Genomic DNA, 21,127 nt, shown 5'->3' on the forward strand with positions numbered 1-21,127 from the left:
GCGCAGGTTAATTTATTTTACTTGATATTTTGCGTTGAAGTCGCATAGATTTTTTTTTAGCCAGGGTTCCATTTTGAAATCCCCTTTCCATTCACACACAAAGTGACCATTTTAAGATGGTTTGCACTCTTTCCCAAAGGGATGAGCTGTCTTTTAACACACAGCAAGAAAGTTTGGTCTTTTATGGTTTTATAGCTAAAAATGTCAATCCCGTATTCAGTGGCGTCTGAACAAAATATGGTCCTAGACTATTGAAAGTTTTCATTAATATGCAGAAGAATATAATATATATTTTTTAAATTTGGTCTTTCACATTATAATAATAAAAGTAATCTCGAAGAATGCTTGGGCCTGGTCCAAAAACTCAGACAGTTATGATCACGTGAAATTCAACAGACAGCAACAACAATATGCAAATTGACTATGTAGAAACCTGTTTCTTTATCTATGGTACAAGGCGAGTAATGATTCAGGAGGCTGTACAAATGGGTTAAAATCTATCTATGAAAAATCTGCATCAATAAATTCTATTAATTGTATTTTTCTGCGTATAAACAAAGGATTACTCAGTGGGAAAACATTTTTCTCCTCCTATATAAAATTCTCATACGGTTGTGTATTATCTGCAGGTTTTTTTTTCGAGAGTTTGCAATAAAAATAAATGTATATTTTTTTAAATTTTGTAAAATGTTTTTTTTTCTTTCAAAGATTTATAAATATGAGTGAAAAAATATATAACATTTTTTTCCATGAAAGCTTGAAAAACAGCCCTTTCCATCCCTTAAGATTTCATTATTGATTAATGAGACTTCCACATGCAGATTATATGCCGCTGTAGACTATACTGACATTTTTTTTTCACAAAGGAACAAAATTTGCATCTGCAGATCTCTTTTGCATGAAATTTCTCAGGATTTATAAAGAAACTGGTGCAAATTTAATTATTTGTAATATTACAACTGAAGTTTATTAGGCAGCTATTGTTGCTGGAATAAGTTTATACTGTGTCACAGGCTCTGACTTGATTAGTGTCCTTATTTCATGAGTAGTTTAAACCAAGTATATTTTTTTGTGAAGTTGATGGTGCTATTACTAGTCTGTTTCTTTCAATATTTAAGCGGCTTTTCGTATCAGTCACTGTATTTTATGTCATCGATGGAAAGTAAATTCCATCGATGTAATTTAGCTTCCCGTAGAGAACTGGTGGGAAGCTTTGATTTCGATTATTGATGTCTGATTAACACTTTAAATATGAAATAATTTTAATAAACATGAGGCGTGCAATTTTATATTGTTGATTGTAGTCTTCGGGCTTCTCATGCGTGGGTTATTGATTTTGAACTTGTCTTCCCTTGTTGGTTTTATGTGCACGAGTTTTAAAAGCATTCAAATTCATGTTTATATGGAAATTGTTTCTGTGTTCTCTTACCTTCTATGTACAGCCAAACCTTATTCGAGGGTCATCTGAGTAACCTGTTATTCTCTTACCGGGGGGGAAGGGCCTTTCTCGAAATATTGATTACCCTCTCAGGCCTTCCAATATTATTAAACTCCTGATAATGCATATCCTATACTGCAGGGTCAGTTTTATTGGAGCACCCTTTCAAAAATTTTCATTGAAACAGGCAATTGTGCATATAATGTTATATACAGTCGAACTATTGTAATGCCACTATCTGTTCCAAAGAGTGTTTGTGCTATAACGAGTTTGCACCATATCAGATCATGGTCAGAGAGAATAGTGTTTCAGAGAAGAACCATTACATAAATTCACACATTTATTATGAACTACTGTATCTCAGTGTCTTATTAGTGTTACTCTATAAATAAAATAAGCTATTTTATACACATTCAATTTTAAGATGAGAAAATTCATAAAACTGAAATTACTTGAATATTTCTCGATAGAAACTTGACAGAAAAACATACTTACCTTTGAAATAATTTTCTGCATAAATTTAGAGACACATTTTATAAGTACAAAAATGAAATAAACAAAGGGAAATAATTGCGGAATTACTTTTAGTCTGTTTTAGTTTTATAACCACAAATTTCCTGTTTTTCAGATATTAGATGAACAATACCCTTCCACATGATTTGAATGGAGCAAATAGAGGGAGATGATAGCTCTTTATATGTAAATAAAATGCGAGTGAAAACATGCACTGTTTAAAAACTTTCCTTGAACAAACTAGTGCAGTATGCTCATTGTACACTTTCTCTTATCAATAAATCTGTTTCATTGATGGTTTTGGTCCCTACAAACGTTCAGATATTCAATGTGCTTTCTAAGATTTCCCTGACCCATGTCATTCTTTATTCTTCAAGTCATTTGCTCTAAACCAAGAGTTCTCAACCTTTTTTTGGCTCCCTGAGCCTTTTTGGTAAAACATTTCTGTGGCAGAGCAATGTAGGCCTATTTTTTATTTGTTCGTCAAAGTCACTGATTTATTTTTATTATTTAAAAATATTTATAATTATTTTTTCAAATTTATTGTTTTCTTTTACTTTCCTCGAGCGGCTGCGGAGCCCTACCAAGCACCGGTTTAGAACATCTGCTCTATACTTGTTATGCTGACCAATCACAACAAAGGAATATATAGTATTTTCAGAAGAAGAAAAAAGGTGAAATGATGGGAGAAGAAATGTAGTGGAAAGTGTAGAGGTTTTTTACATTATAATCCCTGGAGAAGGATGATACTTTTGGGACCCCAAGATATATGAAAATAAATTTGTTTTTCATTTTTAGACTTATTTCATTACAGAAGAACAAATACAGATAGACCCTGTTTATATTTGGTTTCCTTCAAAGTTGTGCAATTATGCATTTTTGCCATATTATTCATACAAAGATATAAATGCAGATTGCAAGCCTTTTTTGTCACACCCTCCAATGCCTTCATTGCTACACCCCTTCGGAACCCGAGAATGATCACATCTTAATCAAATTCTTCATCCGAGGAAAAAAGAAAGTCACATGTGGGCAATATCAGGAGAATAAGCTGGTTGTGGGAGTATTGGAATGGGATTTTTCGACAGGTAATCTGACACCAGGGGGGATCTGTAAGCTGGCACATTATCATGATGGCACCCATGACTCCCAAAGATCTGGTTGCTTGCGTCTCACTGAATCATGTAGACGTTTAAGGACAGGGTTTTATGTCCCTGCTGTTAGATTTACGTGTCAAAAAAATCACATTCTGATACTTCCACACCACCATCTTGCCCCATGTAACTTTTTCGTCGGATAAAGAATTTGCCCGAGAGGCAATGATTCTAATGTTTTGAAAAGGTGCAGCAACAAAGGCAGTGGAGGGTGTGATAAAAAAAGGTTTGCAATCCACATTTCCTTTTTTCTATAAATCAGAGCCATATAACAAGGGCTGTGTCACGAGGTGCTGGAGTCTGTACCAACCAACATCATTCCCCCTGTAAACCAAGTACACCTGCTTTGTGGTAGTTTGCACAATCGCTGTACTGTCGATTTTACTGAATTATTTCCAAATTATCTTTTCGACTATTTTGATTCATATCTTTATTTATTGGCTTGCTTCGTTCAGCCATTTAAACATTTAAAATAAAAAGGTTTGTATTTGTGCTTATGTGTGTGTGAGAAAGGTTACTTCCACTAAAAATATGTTTCTTGGATCTCTATCAGTTGAATCATGTGCGTTAACTTTTATTGGATTGATTGAAAGCCAACTCGAGACAGATAATTCCAATTATCTTTGGACCTTTCTAATAATTTTTGATTATATTTTTATTTTCATTTCAATTAGATGTAGTTTAAGTAGTGTTGACTTTGTTATCACCAATACAACAAAAACATGGGAAGCCAAGCATGCTGTGGGGTGCTTGAGCAATCATGATGATTTATAATATGGGTCTGAGCACCTAACTAAATTGATTCAGAAATTCTGAATTTCCTATGTAAAGATAAAGACGAGCACCCTCAAGTTCCAAACACTAACGATGCTCAGTGGGATGCAAATATAAAAATTTCCTAATATACAATTTTTGAAGTTATTATTACTTTGAATGCTAATATCAAAAACTCACCTTCTATTGCTTGGATTCAATCCATTTTTTAGATTATAAAAATACTACATATATATACCTGAAACACCACCATAAATGAGAAATCTCTCTCCATTGTATGCTAATGTCGTCTGCTTTAAAAAAAAGTAACAGGGCCATTATGTCACACAGCAGTTCGTAGACCAAGCCCTCTAAGCTAAAGCGCAACATCAAAGAGATGAAACAGCCCTGGTATGAACAGTGGCAAAAATGAATAATTGCACAGGGTGGTTACTTTGAAGGAAACACCAAATATATACAGGTTCTATCTATATTCATTCTTCGTAAATAAAATAAGTCAGAACACTTTTTTTAACGTAGCAGTATATTTTTTTGGAGATCCACAAATTTGGCCAGTCTGGAGAAATTATTTCTTCTATTTATTTACTTTTCGCTATTCCATAAACTATTTCTCCCATTCGTGTTGATTCTCAAAATTTTTAACCAAAAGTTTTCATCGGTCTGGAAGTGCAAAAAAAAAGTTGAAGAATACTGCTTCTATCACTCATAGATGACTGCTTAGTAAGCTGTTGAGTCGCTTATTACTGATTTACAGTTTAGGATGAAAGAAGTGGAAATTTTTTTAGTTTATGAAGTAAATCTAAGATTATTTGCACATGTAAAAGGGTTAAAACCAAAGTTATCACCCTTAGCCAAATGAAATATCCGGCTCAGCTGTTCCCCCCCCCCCCCCCAATCCTTCATTGTTAAAGACATTTTGTTTGGTCATGTGCTGGTTGATTCCCCCCATTGTCAATTTATGTATTGACAATGTTGTCATAAATCATTGCCAGAAATTGTTTTATACTTCAAAAATTTTTTAAGAATCTTAACAAAATGTTTGACTCGTATGCACATCGATCAGTTCCAAATGGAAAAAGCACTCTTGGGACGTGATTGCACGAAATCTCCAAAAGTTTCTTGTATTAGTAGTAGTATTGCACAAAACATTTATAGTCTCGAACGTCTCTGTTCTTTGATTGCTTCATGTCTCATACATGTTAGTTTTCCTTCCATTATATTCAGAGACTGCCGTTTGTGCCTTGCTACTTTGTGACGAGTATGCAAATGGCCAGCAAGAGCTATACGTGCTAAATATATTATTGTGGTCTGTTTTAAAAAAAAAAAGTAGATTTATCTTTTTAACTTTGTATATTTTTTGTATTTTTTAACTAAATTTCAAAATATCTGAGTTTGTACAAAAAAAATGAAAATCTGTGATTGTGATCAGAACGTTTTTCCTTTTGAATAAATGATATTCATTATAGAAATTGGTATATTGGTCATTTTATTTAGACATTAAATTAACTACGAGTCATGGAGGTCAGTGCTGTTAAACATCTATGCTATCTCTCAGAAAGGTATCCACCTGAAAAGTAAATGACATGACTTTCTCTCCTGCCTGTCACAACCTCTTTCGACTCATTCTGCAATTTAAATGTTCTGCAGGAGGGGGGGGGGAGACTCTCACCCTGGCAATAATGTATAGAGTGGAGAATCCAAGTCGATTGCTTGTCCAAAAAATTCACTGACAACAGTTCAACACGAGTGAATGAGTGAGGTTGCTCACTCAATCAGTAGGCGTTTAAGTTCATACGTCACTCACAATGTTGCTCACTATTTCACTCTCAGTAGATTGCTCATTTTGACATTTTCTCACTCGCTCTATCATCAACTCACTAGGTTGCTCATTCTGCCACACAATCAATCACCAAGCCACACAGTTACTAACAGCCATATTCACAGACAAAGTTTAAAGGATTAGAGATCGACACGATTGGTTAGAATCCTGAATTTAACCAATCCTCCTTGATTTCCAATTCTTTCATATGCGATTGTAGTTTAAACTCTGTTGGTGTACACGGTCATAAGTCACTCATTCTATTACTCGCTCATTCACTAGATTACTCTGTGTTGGTCACTTACTACTATATCATTTACTGACTCGCACTCACTCTGTCATTCTTTGCTAACTTACTGGCTCACTGCCTTGTGCGGATTGGTTAGAACTGTTGTCAGTGAATTTTCCATTGATAAATTGTTGATCTGTAAATTTTCCTCTGCGGTCATTATGCTAGACTATCATTGTGAAGAATCAGGCTTGAATCTTGTTGGCAGCACAGTATTGGGTCAGCTGGAGTATTTTGCAGTTTTCCCAACTTTGAGGCACAAATGCAAGCTATTTCAATAGTTGAAAATGTCTCGCCACAGAGAGCAGGCAGACCTTCACCATCATACATATGAAAACTTCAAAATATGGAAGGCAAATTTGCAGCGCCAGGAAGAACACTAAACAAGTACAACTTTGGCAACATAAATACGTTAGGGCCAAGGCCGTCATTTCAACTTTTTCCAGGTGGGGGGGGGCAAAGCACATGTGCTCAATGTATGTATATATATATACAATTTTTAGTGTATTTTCAAAAGCCCGGGGGGGGGGGCCCTGGTTAGGGCCATGCCATGCATATATACCCACGACATATCGTGGGATGAGAGCAGGCAGACTATATTATATACTATATATATATTATATACTATTTATATACCCACGACATATCGTGGGATGTACCAATTCATTCGAAATTTCAGAGGGGAATTTATGAGATACATTGTATGGTTGAGTTGGTCCCAAACTTTATCACCCCCCCCCCCCCACCCCGCCAGTGGAGATAGACCTTTGCACAAAGCAGCACATCTGCCACACGTGGATGGAGCTTCCCTAGCGGTGAATAACATGGTTTTGAATTGTCTGTGAATTTTCCATAAACCAGTCTATTGCTCACCCACGGACAGTGGGAAATTACCCTCTACTGAAAAGATTACTGATTGAGAACAGATCTTAAGAGAAATTTAAGCCCATTTGTGCAGACGGAATAACCTGTATGTCACCCCAGATGTCTTGCAAACCTTGCTTGAGGACTAAGCATGCAGTCCTAACAGCATATAGACTAGGGGCCGAATCTAGGATTTTTGCTGCCCCCAACAATTTAAAATTCAATAATTTTATGATGGTGTTCTTTGTTCCCACCTAAAATTAGTCCCTCCCCCTCTAGTTTCGGTCTTGTGTAGACAGGGGATTTTAAGACCTGGCTTAGAGATCTTTTTTAGTAATGCTGTGTGAGGAAGGACGAGCAACTGGACTCGTTCAAGTCAACTAAAGTTTGAGATGAGTATTCCCATGTAAGGAGGCCCTTAAACCACCAAAATATTTGAATGCAAAATATTAAAAACACCCTCCTCCCCCAAATAATGACCGCACCCACCATTACGAAATTCAATGATTTTATCACAGTAATTTTGTTCTTTCCTAAAATCTGCCATTTGGGGCAGTTCCCCCCCCCCTCCTTTGTCCTCTCTAGTTCCGACCCTGCTGTACTAATTTTATAACTATCAACGTTAACGGATCACCATTTAGATTCAATTTCTAGTCAATTTGGGGGGGGGGGATCTCAGAAAAATCAATTTACCAGAGTGTCCATGATGCTCTTAAGACGGCAATGTTAAGGGTTGATTACTGCAGACAATTTCTTGTGAATTTAGATGGAATCGAAAGAATTTCAAGTTTCAGACAAACTTTTTAATTTACGAATAAAAGATAAAATTGTGAAAAAAAAGTTCCATCACAAATGATTTTTAATCTTCGAACTTGATTTTTGTGCCTTGAAATGGAGCGATGCCTATTTCTTTCTGCTTCAATTTCCTTTTTGCTTCCCATGATGGATGAAGTGCAGCTGAAGCTAAATGGATGGGAAAATAATACATTAATCTGCAGATATACAGTAAATTGGCTGAACAGTTTGCCACTCAGCTGATACATCTTACAAATCTATATTTAGAAATATACAGGGTGGGCAAAAAGTCAGTAGAAACTTTAAAAATTGGAAAAATAACAGAAACAAAAAAGCGGTTTGCAGGGTTAGCATCACTAGGTCACAGTAACTTTTTTAAGACAGGGGAAAAAATAAACAGCTGATAGGTGGCACTGACGTACACAAGTCAAAGAAAAGGTATGCAAATTTAACGAACAGAATGTCTCCAACTCGTTCATTACGGCAGTATGTGTTTCCACATGACCACCACCACAGGGGATAACACATTGCATGTGAGTCACAAATCCAGCAATGGCAGAGTGCAGCAGGTCCACATACAGGGTTTACAACGTGAACTGATTGTGGATTAGGAGCACAAGTTCTCATAGCAATCTCATTTGCATATTTCCACCGAAGTCACTCGTACCAGCACCACCTATCGGCTGTTTTGACATTTTTCTCCATCTTAAAAAAATTTCGGTGACTTAGCAATGCTAACCCTGCAAACCGTTTTTTATTTCAGTTACTTTTCCAGTTTCTACTGACTTTTTGCCCACCCTGTATATAAAATCACTAACATGCACAAGGGTTTTGGCTGGAATGATTATTCAAAACTTATATGAATGTAGAAAAGGAAGGAAAAAAATATGTAAAAACATCGACCTTGATTTTAATGACGCCTTGGTTATAACAAAATTTTGTGGAATCTTCTATGTTGTTATAACTGAGTATGACTATAGTGTTTAAGTTCAATTTTTTTTATTTTTTTCATACAAATAGCAAAGTAAATATTGGAAAGCCTACCAGAGTTTCCAGAGCCAGTTTTAGGAATGATCCTTTCAGAATCTCTAGAGCTGTTGTTATTTGATTTTGATGGAAACATTTTACTTTTCGCATCCAGATTTTTGCTGAACAGATGAAAAAAAAAATGTATGTAAATAAATGCAAGAATTCAATAAATTTAATCCTTAATTTTTTTAAATTACAAATTAAATTTTCTAAAAACATATTTCAAATCGCCAAAACAGATATAGTGAGATCTTGGCTACGTAAACGTATACCAGCTCTTTGAAAGGGGGGGGGGGGGTGATGGTCCCCATACTCCCTTCTCCCAGAAGGGCCGGATTAACCCATATGAAGGCAATAAGCACTCAAGTGATTTTGGTGCCTCCACCCACTTTACTTTAACACATGAGCCCCACAATAACAATTAGATTTGTTTATAATTTTCTAGTATAAGTATGTAAACTGGTAAGTAGGTATTTTTAGGTGGGGGAAGGGTCAGAAGAATCATTTTTCCCGGAGGGGGGATGTGATGCCATGGCTCAGGAGCCTAGACTGGCGGGAAGGCCTCATAACAATTTGATCCGGTTAAAATTTTGGAGAGAGTGAGTTCGCAAATTGTGTGGTGGGCAGGTATGTATTGCTAAGTAGCGGCCTTGGAAGAATTCGCTTTATCTGAGGGTGGGGTCCTATGATACTATTGAGACGGCTCTGGACTTACTTATGGTAATAGAGCAAAATCTTAATTCAAAAGCACGAGTTCCATGTTCCAAATTAACTTAGTTACTCTACTTTTGTAGCACCCTTAGGGCCGCAACTAGAAACAAAAATTTACTGTCACTTCGGGGTCTGTACCCACACACCTCTTCCCCTTAATTTTTAACAGAAAAAGAGTAAACTCGACTTTGTTACTGGTCCAGTGCCAGGGGATTAGACCTTCCCCCTGCCATCTTTTAGTTGCGGCCCAGGTAAACCTTTCCATAAAAATTTTCAACTGCAGAATCAAGGTCGTCTTAAAATTTTAAGATTTCCTACTGGAGGGTTGATGCTGTGAAAAAAATTGTAAATTTAAAAACAATTTACTATTTGATATTTTTTTGTGGTGCCCCTTTTCTCCTGATGCCCTAAGCACGTGCTTATTTTGCTTAATGGTTAATCTGGCCCTGCCCCCCAGTGATCCTCAAATCATACATCTTAGCTCCTAGTGACATCCCCCAACCTTTGTTAGGGGCATCGCAGTAAGCTGGAGATATTAATTTGCGTGCCTATTTACACTTTGAAGTGGTTCCTTTATTTGTGAAAATATTGTTACGAAAATTAGGTCTTTCTGCAATTTTTTAAGAACTTCTCGGAACAGTAATCTCTTGTTGCCAAACCGGAAATGTCAAAATATATATAGAGCTGGCCAGCCAGTTCATGAAGTGGCTGGACATCCCTGGCTAACAAAAGATATGATTCTGGGTCATCACCCAGTTTGGCATATTTTTTTGTGATAATCATTTCCAGATTAGCTACGACAACTCAAACTGCAGTCAGGATGCAGTAATCTTTTTTTTCTCCTCAAAATTTTACAGCAAAAAAAATGTCTATATTATTATTTTTATAGTTTTTTCTCTCAATTTCTCTTTACTCCTTCCCCCCCCCCCCCATCACATGGAGCTAATCCAATACCGCTACTATATATAGCAATGTATCATATGTGTTGGTCAGGAATCTCTAGCCAAGCCAAAGCCTGAATTATTTCTGAAAATTAGACTTTAGCTCTTGACCACTTCACGAATTGGTCACACTTCAGGCTTTGGCAGTAACATATCAGATTCTTGATTATCCAAAACTTTGTCAACTGGCATCCATTTCTTTATTTTGTCATCATAGAAGAAAAAATATCAGTAATCACTGAAGTCTGAAATACTCTTACAGGTTGAAAATGAAGATGCATAGGAATATCTCTCTGTACTTTGCCATCTGATGGCCAATGTCAGTATATGTGAGCTATTAGCTGAGTCAAAACTGTCAATTGTATGATCCTGTTCACCATATATAATATATATACTCCAAGAAAATGATATTGTTGCTTCTGCAGCACATTGATTAGTGCATTTACCCAGATCGCGAGGGGACAGTAGTTTTTGATTTCCCACAGAGGCAATTTTATTTCCCGAATTCATCTTAGCATTATAAAGTTGTCTAAATCAGGACTTGACGAATCAAAGGCACCATGTTGCCATTGCGACTAAAAAAATGGTAATGGCACCTAAAATTTTCATTTCTGAAAATTTGGCCTTTGGCCAAAACTCTCGGCCTGGCTGCATTTCTGGCTTCAGTAACATAACCATTCTGTACTACTTCGCGAGTAAGTATGTTAATGTGTAAGCTGTTACTTCCAGCTAAGTGTGGAACCCCAAACCAAAACTTTGCCTGAGAATCCATTGAGACAGTCCTGCGTAGAACCCCCCCCCCCCCCAAGAAGGAAGCTCTCTGAACTAAAAAGTAGGTGTGGAGCCAGGGTGATATGTCAGGACAGGCAATCAATTGTGAGGTTCATTGGATCATGCCATCTATACATATAAAATTAATTTTCTGTGTGTATGTCTTTACACAAAAATCTACAATTTTAGATCGATCGATCATCAAATTTTGCATATGGGCCTGCCCGAAAAAGGACCTGACTTGAATGATAGGATACTTTAAAAGTTTGCCAGAGCAGGGTTAATGACCAAGTTTGGCAAAAAAACCATCGGGCAGCAATCGTTTTTGACCCTCAACAATGACTTCTGGAATGTTTATTTTGATTACCGTAGTCCTTAAACAATGCATCTCAGATATGTTTATTCCTTTAAAATGGTTTGTTACTTCAATTCTCCCATTATATTGAGAAAACCTGGGCAATGCCGGGTATTATAGCTAGTATTTTATAAGACAGACCATTCAATTACAATAATTCAGTTTTCAGGAGTGATAATTCCCCACCCCCTCCCGGATCCAGGCCTGGCTCAGGGTTCCAGATAGATCTTATCTATAACATCTTCGTTCAGTAAAAATTTAGTTTTGACTAACAACAAGTAGAAAGGGTCATGCTTTTGGATGGTGGGGGGGGGGGGGGAAGCATGGATAATATAGTGGGCCACGAGAAGAAAATGTGGTCCAAAGAGGGGGAGGGTCATGGTCTAAAAAGATAAAAAACACTACCCTTGATCATAATTGAAAGCAATGAAACTAAATATTGCAGATTTACAAAACAATCAGTCAAAAACAAATACTTTTTTCTCATAGAGTATTATCAGGATTTCAGTGTATTATATTTTTTAAAACTGAAATCAGGAAAACTCACGGCTCATAGTCGTTCTTCGAGAATGTTGTCGTCCGTTGGTTGGTTTGCATAGTTCTTCTTTGACCGAATTTACCCCCACAGGAATTTCTAAAATAAATTTTGGAAGATTGTTACAAAAGTTGTATAAAAAAAGCTATTATTTTATAATTGGGAGATGATTACTTAATTCCCCTTGCCACATTTTATTGATGAGCTATTGGTCCTACATATTTCCAATTAAATTTTAATTCAAATATCTCTGAATATTGCACTGGACGTTTCTTTGTCGGCTTCAAGAGAGACAGGGCAACAACTTTCTAATTTGATTTTTGAAGACAGGGTGTCTATAAGAAAAGTAATTTTTTTGCATCTTATTAACTACACAACCCCTTGCAACACGAATGGCATATCTTAGGTCCACATGTTATTCGGATAATTTTTCTAACTGGAAGTATGCCGCTAGGATCAACGGTTCACCAGTAAAATGCTGCACCGGAAATGTAAGTAATCAACCTGTGTATATAAAGGATGTTATTTTTACAAAAGCTGCGTTATATTTTATTTGGCTCAATTATATTGGGTAAGTTCACTAGCTACTCTCTACTACTAGTAAACTCTACACTTGCCCTGCTAATGTACGTAAAGTTGAAGGGTGGGTACTTTTTTCACTACTCACATGTTTTTATCTTTGGGATGCAATATCGGTGCAGATTTTTTTCTTCTTGCTTCGGCTTGCAGCAAAAACAAGAAAGACAACATTAAAAATTAAAAAAGGGGGAAAAAAATTATATGCTTGCTTATCTAGTGAGTGATTTCACAAGTCGTGTGCAATTGAAACTCACTGGGCTAGGTGAATCCGATTCGCTTGCACAAGTTACTTTACTCACCATAGAATACCTGGTAAACTCATCCAATGTAATTGAGCCTTTAATTTATATGCCACAGGGCCAGGAAGATGCCCTAATTCATACAGGGCTCCATTGATACATGCATGCATATATATATATATGCACTAAGTATATTTTAATTTCGTCTTTCATTAAAATAATTAAAAGAACGGCAAAAATGCTTGGGCCTGGCTTCTGACTTTGTTAGGTCAGCCTTGGCACCAATAAGAGAAAGAGAACTATATAATCAATTGTGATCATATGATGCTAAAAAGACCATGATTGTTTTTGTGTATGTATATGATTTGTAGGCCAAAAATTTACTCATGTATGGCAGGGGCATAAACAGGATCAACGTTTGGAGGGGACATAAAAAGCTGGGGAGGCAAAAAAATTTTCTTCCCGAAAATTTTTGAGTTACTACCCTTTAAAAAACATTTAAATTGACAGAAATTTGTTAAGATGTTACATAATATTTTCTTTTGATAAAATTTTTAACCATATAAAAATGGGCTACGGATTCACTGTGATAGGCCTAGTGTGTGTTAGTTAATCGACATATTTTTGATCAATGGATCAATATAGCTTTTTAAGGATTTTAAAATTTTAACCTGCATATGGGCGTTTATACTTACAAGCTGGATTTTTTTTCTTTGGTTATTGTTATCAGAAATCTTGGGTCCCAATTTGATCACATCAAAGGAGTGCACTGTATTTCGAAGAAAAATATGAATCTCAGAAAATGGTGTGTGTGTGTGTGTGTCTTTCTCTGTTACCTGGGTTTCAGTTTCTGACCCTGGGATACAGATTATAAAAAGGAATTTGATATTCAAAACTTACCCTCTACACTCTTTCCTTTGAAAGTTTTGTCCTTCAACACTTCTGTTTTGCCGGTGCATTTGGTTTCTGAAATTTCCCCTCAATGCCGTTTTTGGAAACTGGTGTCCATAATTTCGTGCAATGCCTTTGGGTTTTGAATTTCCTTTCAGGAATTTACCACCACGAGGTTTGTCAGTTCGAAAGGGAATTTTTCTTTTAGGCGATGAGTCACTGTCAGAATCTTTACCAGATTCTTCTACTATAGGTTCATCACCTGAAATAAAAAATGGATCGCTCTTCAAATCATGACCTATTTCATCATTGCTGTCAACCTCGTCCTGTTCTGATGAATCTCTATCGCTATCGATTGAAATAGTATCTTTGCCCTTTAAATCTTCCAATTTCAAACAAGCTATTTCTTTTTGAGTTTTTGTTTTTAACTTCAGTGTTTTTGGCACAATGTTGTCTGAAGAATCAACTAGATCATTTGAATTTTCGCCACCTCCCATTTTGATAGAACCAGTTTTTACAGACTTTTCTTCTAACATTTCATAATCGTTATCTTCTCCCGATTCTGAAAAAGTCTTTCGGTCTTCATCATCCCCATCTGATGCACATGCATCTTGCACAGGTTCATCAGAGTGAACACAAGAATCAGCATCACCAGGATCAATTGGCGCCCTCGATTTGGATACTGTGTTTTGTTCCTTTTCAACTTGCAGCTGACGTTTTTTAAGCATCTTTTCTTTTTTTCTTGATCGCAGTTCAGAAGCTTTAAGAGTCTTGTCATTTTTCCCTGGCCGAAAGACCTTCTTCTCCTCCCAATGTTTCATCAGATCAGGTAAGAGTTGTGCCAGTCCAGGGTTCTCTTGGTGAAATGACTCAACTTCTGTCTGAACTGCATTGTAGTTCGCGAGCAAAGCAAACGCTCGCTCTTCGACAGTTGCCGTTTTCTAAAAGATAGAACAATACATAGTAATGAACATGAATCCAATAAACAAATAATGAGGAAAAAACTTTGCAGATGTTTGATACTGATAATTATGCACATCAGGGCCGTAACTAGGATTTTTTTTTAGGGTGGGGGGGGGAGATATGATTTTGCTACCTCCTTTACTGTAAAATTAGATGGTTTTAAGATGTTGTTTTTGTTTTCACTTAATATTTTCTATCCGCTAAATTTTGCTGCCCAGGGCAGTTGTCCCGTCCCCCTTCCAGTTCTGGCCCTGCAACATTGATATAAAATTTATGCTTGTATCAGATGGATAAATTTCAGTATTGCCAATGGGTAGGAATTTTTTTAATAGAAGCAATTTTCATTTTGGGTATACAATGATAGGTTTTGGAGCCAGGGTTTACCTAGACCACATCGCCATATAAAATTAATATGGCAATATCACTGTCCTTCTGAACATTGGTGCCTCAATCATAGGTTTAACTGTACTTGCATCTCATAAACATTTCTGTGAAGAATTTCTAACGAATTGGTACTTGCGGGAACGTGTTCTGAGTGTATGAGTGGAGCACAGTTTTGTTGTCAAAGTTATGCACATCTTGTTATATTGGTGCTGCCATCTCACTTTTATGTATGACTGTGAAATACAATGATGAGATAGGCTGCATTACATAAACTTTGTAAGAGTACCACTACAGTAAGAGTAGTAAAAGTGCAATACATCAACTTTGTAAGTAAGTTGAATGTTTATAAAGCCGGGATTGTACTACAAAAGTCTGATAAAGTTCTTTTATAAAACTTGAAAATACCATAGCTGCCAACTTTTGAAAATGAAAATTCGGGAGATTTTCACGCAAACCCATATTTTATGCTAAAACCACTCCCTAGTAAATACAATAGGGATTTTTCCAAATAAAATAGGGATTTTCCAAACATAAAAGTTAAAGCGTAGGGACTAAAATCCCTACTCAAAAACTGAAGTCAAATTAAAATAAGGATTTTACACACATGGAAGTTAAACCCTTGGGAATAAAATTCCTACGCAAAAGACAAGTGAAATTGGAGGCCAAAACTTCAATGATGTAAAAATAAATATTGTGTTCAATCAGAAACGCTGTGAACAAACATTCTGCGCCAAAATCATCGGAAGATGAAGGAAAGCACCGTCAATTTTTGAAGAACACTGACTTTTTGTGACACTTGCTTGATGTTTTTTTTTTTTCATTTCACGTGAGTGATGATGTCAGTCTTCCCATGACCGATGTTTATGTCTGTAACACAACTTGCACAAAAAGGAAAAGTCGGCCCTCTTCTGGAACGTTTGATGAAAGGAAATTCATCGGAATAAGTATCTTTAAAATTGATTAAATATGTTTTTGCTTATCATTATTCATGCTTTGTTATATCGCACGTACGTAACTTCAACAAAAGAAATTTTGACCATATGCGCGTCACTATAATCTTCAATTATTATCCAGGACTATTGGCTGCTAAGCCATTTCCCTGCACGATAAGACAAACAACTTTCTTGTTACCATCAGAGGGTTTGTAAAACTTCCTTAAAAAGAGAATTTACCCATTTACGACGTGTGACGTCATTTCGAAAGGGAAAAAAAAGAGGCTTCATGCCCCACAAGAAATTGCTTAGGGATTTTTTTCATAAGCGGGGATTTTTTTTAATGAAGTAGGAAATTTTTAGGGACAATTAGGGATTTTTGTGATTTTTGTAAAAATTCGGGAGATTTAAGAACTTTTCGGGAGGTCGAGCGATGAAGCTAAAATTCGGGAGATTCCCGAAAAATTCGGGAGACTTGGCAGCTATGAAATACAACCAATAAGACTATTGGTTACAGCAAATGTAACCAATATGCTTTTTTCAAGTTTTGTAAAAGAATTTTTTTATAACTTTTATAATGTAAGCTGTCCTAGGTCACAGAGCATCATTACTACTAAACCACACATGCACCTGTAAATATGCCTCCAAGAAATTTCTAATGCATTGATGCATGTGGGAAAAACTTACATGTTCAGCGAAACTACTGATTATGAGTGAAATAAAATAGCAAAATACATAAGAGCAAAATTTTTTTAATGAATTTTGACACGATAAATAAGCACCATCTGACAAAACAAGCAAAGTTCTTTAAAGTTTTATCAGAGTCTGACTCAAAGAAGTTTGTGTAATGAGTTCAACTGTAATCACTTGTGTGTGTCATGTCATATAATTTAGTAAGTATATATGGCAGAGGCATGTGTGGGAAGGGGGAAGCATAAAGTGGGCCTGCGTCTCCTTACACACAAACATGCATAAAATGATAAAAAAGTGGTTTTTTTTCAAATTGAAACATTGTGAAAAAAACCTCTTTATGACGTTTTAATAAATTTAAAAGGCTTTTATTAAGGTTAATAACCCAAAATTTCTCTAGAAGAAATTCCCCTGTGCCCTCCCCCCACCTTTCAAACTTCAAATTCACCAAATACATTAAACATAAAAAAGGAAGAGAACACCAAAACATAGTAATTACAACTTACGCTACTCAATACTTCTTGCCAATTTTTGTCTTTCATCAAAGCGGCTTTACTGATATCATCAACATTTAATTTCTAAAATAAAAATAAATAAATAAAATGAATTTTTTTTAATTCCAAATACAGTAAAGATTTAAAAAAACCAGTACAGCTTATAAAGAGAATCTTGCTATAACAAGTGATTGTGAAGCATATAATGTTAAAAATACAAAAAATATTCAGTTATAGTGTTGTTAATATATTGGAAATCTTTCGCTATAAAATTTTAAATTATAAATAACATAAAAAATATTCTTGATAACAGTAGTTTTTCTTTTCTCTCTTAAAACATTAAACTAAGGATGACACATATCATCGCAGATGCTACTCATAAACATTAGTCTGAGGTACTTCCAACAAAGACGTAGAAAAGTCATTTTCCACCTATTCTTCGAATTTTTAGTCCTTTCCGCCATACACATATGGTATGTGAGAACTATATTCAACTGTTGTCTCTACCACTGACTAAGTGCACACAGCTGGTACAATGGACAAGTATTACGTAAATTTTCCTTACTACAAGGTTTTTGCGGACTCTGAGAGTAAAAATTTTGGATACAATTAAAGTTTTGACTTCGCCAATCATTCAGCACTTGTATCTCACCATTAAATTGAGATATTTTAATGAAATTGGTGTTACCTTATAGGATTTTTTCTGTTCTTTCTGAATATGTGTTTAAATTGAGTGCAAATATTTCAGAAACTTCACAACTTTTGGTTTTTTTCCAGACAATAAGTGACAATAATGAGAGAAATGAAAAACATATTCCACTTATGGACAAAAAATTAGAAACAACAGAATCATTTCAAAACTTTCAAACAGAAACAAAAACAGTTTCAAGATATTAGAAAAATATAACATACTTTCATCATATCTATTTCAGAAAGTAGTTTTTCTGTCTTTCGCTTATATTTCTGTTGTTGCGACTCATCGCCACTATTGAGTTGAAAGAAAAAAAAGTTACTTTCTCAGCCATATATAAAAATTAAAAACAATCAGTAATAAAATATCGCAATCTGCCGACAAAAATGAAATTACATCTGACATGAAAATATGCAATTCTGAAGGATTTTAACCTGTTGAGCACGAATATTGCAATGGAAAAGTTCTATTAGCCTTTTACTTGGAGATATTACCATGCAAAGTGTTAAAAAAAAGTATTTTACGAGCTGTGTCTGCAGACAGTAATGAAATTGCCACCATGAAAGACTGACATCAAAATACACAATCCCAAATAATTTACTTTAGCCAACTTTCTACGAACCTTTTGCCAACCCTGTATATATACATATATGCTTATATGCTGAACGTTACCATGGGATGGACGGTGAGACAATCAGCTAAGGGGGCCATTCAAGTATTACGTATGTAGATTTTCAGCCATTTTTGACCCCCCCCCCCCCCCCGTCAGCAGCTTAGAATATTTCATATCTTCAAAAAGAGTGGTTGATGACGTAAGCAACCTTCAAAACCCCCCGCCCCTCGATGCTGACGTAATACTTGAATGACCCCCTTACTTTAAATTGAAATAACTTACTGTTTAGTTTGGAGACCCTTACTAATTTTCACTCGTTTATTTATCATTCTAACTTTGGCTTGCTTCACATACTTCCTCATAGATATAATCTGAAAATGGGAATAAATAAATAAATATCACTCTAATATAAAGTATAGCGGTATAAACGATGCAAAACTATTAAAATAATGAAATTCACCACATGAACGTGACACAACATTTAAAAGCGAAAATTTACTTGATTGTTGATTTTAATTTTCTCCATCGAATAAATTATACGAGTGACGATGTTCTTATAACGTTTTGAACGGCTTTTCTCAGTTCATAAAACGTGATAAACGTAAACAAACAGTGCTTGGAGCTGTGTTGCCAGATCCTTAAAACTATTACCAGCCAAAATCCTCAAAAAGTAACCCAAAATATTTGAACTTTATATGGTCAGCTCTTTGCTACTGGAATTTGAGATCTGTGCTCACGCTGCCATCTATGTAATAATCGTTTATGAACTTTATTAATGAATCACAGGGGAAAAAAAGTAACTAAAGACTAAAATTGTAAAGACTTGTGCTGCTATCTATTATTTCAAAAACAATCAACTATTTATTTTTCAAAGATGGCAGGAAATTCTGGAAATGAGGGTTTTTTTCTCGTTTTTAAATGTGTTTTGTCCAAAACCATGCACAAGGGGCCAACGGGCAAGTAAGCCCAAACAAACCTTGGCCCCTTATTTATTCCCTTAATCCTTTAAACCCTTATATATTCTAGAAACCTTGCCTTACCATGCTTTCCAATGAGAAACATCCTAGTTTTTAAAAAAACATTTAAAAATTTTCTGTTCATTTTACAGGAACTCAATTTTTTTCACAAATTCTGTGTATATATTTATATAATTGAACGGGAGCTTTTACAATTTCAGTTGTTATTTGTTTTCGAATATTAACTTCAACAACATGGAACCTTTTGCAAAAATAACCAAAATTTACCCATATCTTGTGCACACAAAATTTCTTCTCGGCATTTTAATTTTTAAAAAATTCTTCCAAAGCTTGTAACACCTCAGTGCTGAGAGAGAGACAATATTTTAAGACACTTGAACAGTCAATGTTAAAATTATTATTTTTTAAATATTAAAATATTGTAGAAATACCTCTAGTCCAGTTAGAACAAAAACTCGAACACAGACAATTTTAAATTCAATGTGAAACTGTGTTTTTTGTCGAATTTTCATATACACTTACCACTTTAAAAGAAAAGTAATAGGTACAAAATAAAGAGGAAAAAAAAACAGCCCAAGTGATCATTTTATAAATACTATGCCGTCCTGCTCCAGGATGGGAGACCATAGTGCTTGACACCGAACAGCTCTAACACCAACCCCCCCCCCCCCCCCATCAAGCACTCACAAGTTTGAAATACTGCCGAGTAATATTATGTAGTCAATCAGACTGGGGAAACTGCCCCAGGCGCCAAAGTTATTTAGGGGGCAGCAGTGAGGGGGGGGGTGGCTGAATCATGTTAGCCCCGGACAGAAAAAAATCCTAGCTACGGCCCTGTCAGAAGGTGCTCGAACAACTCAGAACTGATTCAGAAATCAAAATTCCTCATGTAAAGCTTAAAACGAATGCTCATGGGCCTGAAAGTTCAAAATGCCCCCAGATCTATCATAATGATGAACGAAACAAAAAGGCAAAATAAACAATTAAAAGAAAAAAAAGCCTATTTTAATTAATCATATTCCCATAGACATTAACGGGATACATTGAATTTTTAAAATAAATTGAAGGCACTGAACTAAGAACTTATGACAAGTTGCGAGTGAAAAATGTTCTTCCCTTTAAAAAATAAATTAAAAATATAAAAACCCCTATATAAGGATAAGGTTTTATCTTTCCCCATTATCGGATCATGCAGATTACCTGAAGATGTATTAAACAGTCATGGTGCTTGAATTTATTTAGTTATTAATATTTTAAAAGAATTTGATCCGGCAAAACACACGTTAAGTATGGGGAAAAGAGCAGTTTGTTTGGGCTTACTTGTCAGCCCATAGGATTGCCACAACGACTTGGTATTACGACACCTCTGTGGTATTATATGAGTCAAAATTGTTTGCATTTTTATGTCAAAAAACATGGCAGCTCGCTTATTGGATTCACAGCCAAGCCATTAATTTAATGTTCCTGACGATATGGCTGATACAGGCTACTATTGATATAGCAAACTCATTGTAAAAAGAGCCAGTTGAAGAAAAATCTCACCAATGATTATCCAGATAACACTGACAAGTACAAAATAATCTATAAATGTACATCACTGATGTAAATATGGTCGGTTTTGGCTCACTGTAGTTCCACCTATAGCCTCTTGAATAGGGCTCCTCCTTATCAAGGCACCTTAGTTTC

The 21,127-nt window shown here is 35.6% G+C and overlaps 1 protein-coding gene across 2 annotated transcripts; it reads right to left on the bottom strand.

Annotated features, from left to right (window-relative positions):
* Positions 1 to 7,632: 7,632 nt before the first annotated feature.
* Rlb1 (lysine-rich basic protein Rlb1) lies at positions 7,633 to 19,192 on the bottom strand. 2 transcript variants are annotated; one of them, XM_089247863.1, is made up of 8 exons: positions 18,964 to 19,192; positions 18,747 to 18,835; positions 18,073 to 18,145; positions 17,173 to 17,244; positions 13,707 to 14,638; positions 12,001 to 12,087; positions 8,691 to 8,794; positions 7,633 to 7,814 (listed from the first exon to the last, which is right to left on the bottom strand). In XM_089247863.1, the coding sequence occupies exons 1-8, from the start codon at positions 18,988 to 18,990 to the stop codon at positions 7,711 to 7,713; spliced, it is 1,488 nt and encodes a 495-aa protein (XP_089103989.1). In that variant the 5' UTR covers positions 18,991 to 19,192; the 3' UTR covers positions 7,633 to 7,710. The 2 variants fall into 2 exon arrangements, with proteins under 2 accessions (XP_089103989.1, XP_089103990.1); XM_089247864.1 differs by lacking the exon at positions 12,001 to 12,087 and having other exon boundaries at positions 18,964 to 19,087.
* Between the last annotated feature and the right edge of the window lie 1,935 nt (positions 19,193 to 21,127).

This window comes from Pholcus phalangioides, unplaced genomic scaffold, assembly GCF_987345545.1.
Source record: "Pholcus phalangioides strain wild (caught in Gottingen) unplaced genomic scaffold, Ppha-v1.0 ptg000018l_1, whole genome shotgun sequence".
In the NCBI taxonomy this organism is placed as follows: Eukaryota; Metazoa; Arthropoda; class Arachnida; order Araneae; family Pholcidae; genus Pholcus; species Pholcus phalangioides.

Bases quoted from the DNA above. Each gene is read 5' to 3' on its own strand.
- Rlb1 (XM_089247863.1), bottom strand. From the start codon at position 18,990: ATGGAGAAAATTAAAATCAACAATCAA. The intron at 18,146-18,746 runs GTAAGTTATTTC...TCAACTCAATAG, and splicing joins AAGGGTCTCCAAACTAAACA to TGGCGATGAGTCGCAACAAC. The intron at 7,815-8,690 runs GTAGGCTTTCCA...CCATCCATTTAG, and splicing joins AACTGGCTCTGGAAACTCTG to CTTCAGCTGCACTTCATCCA.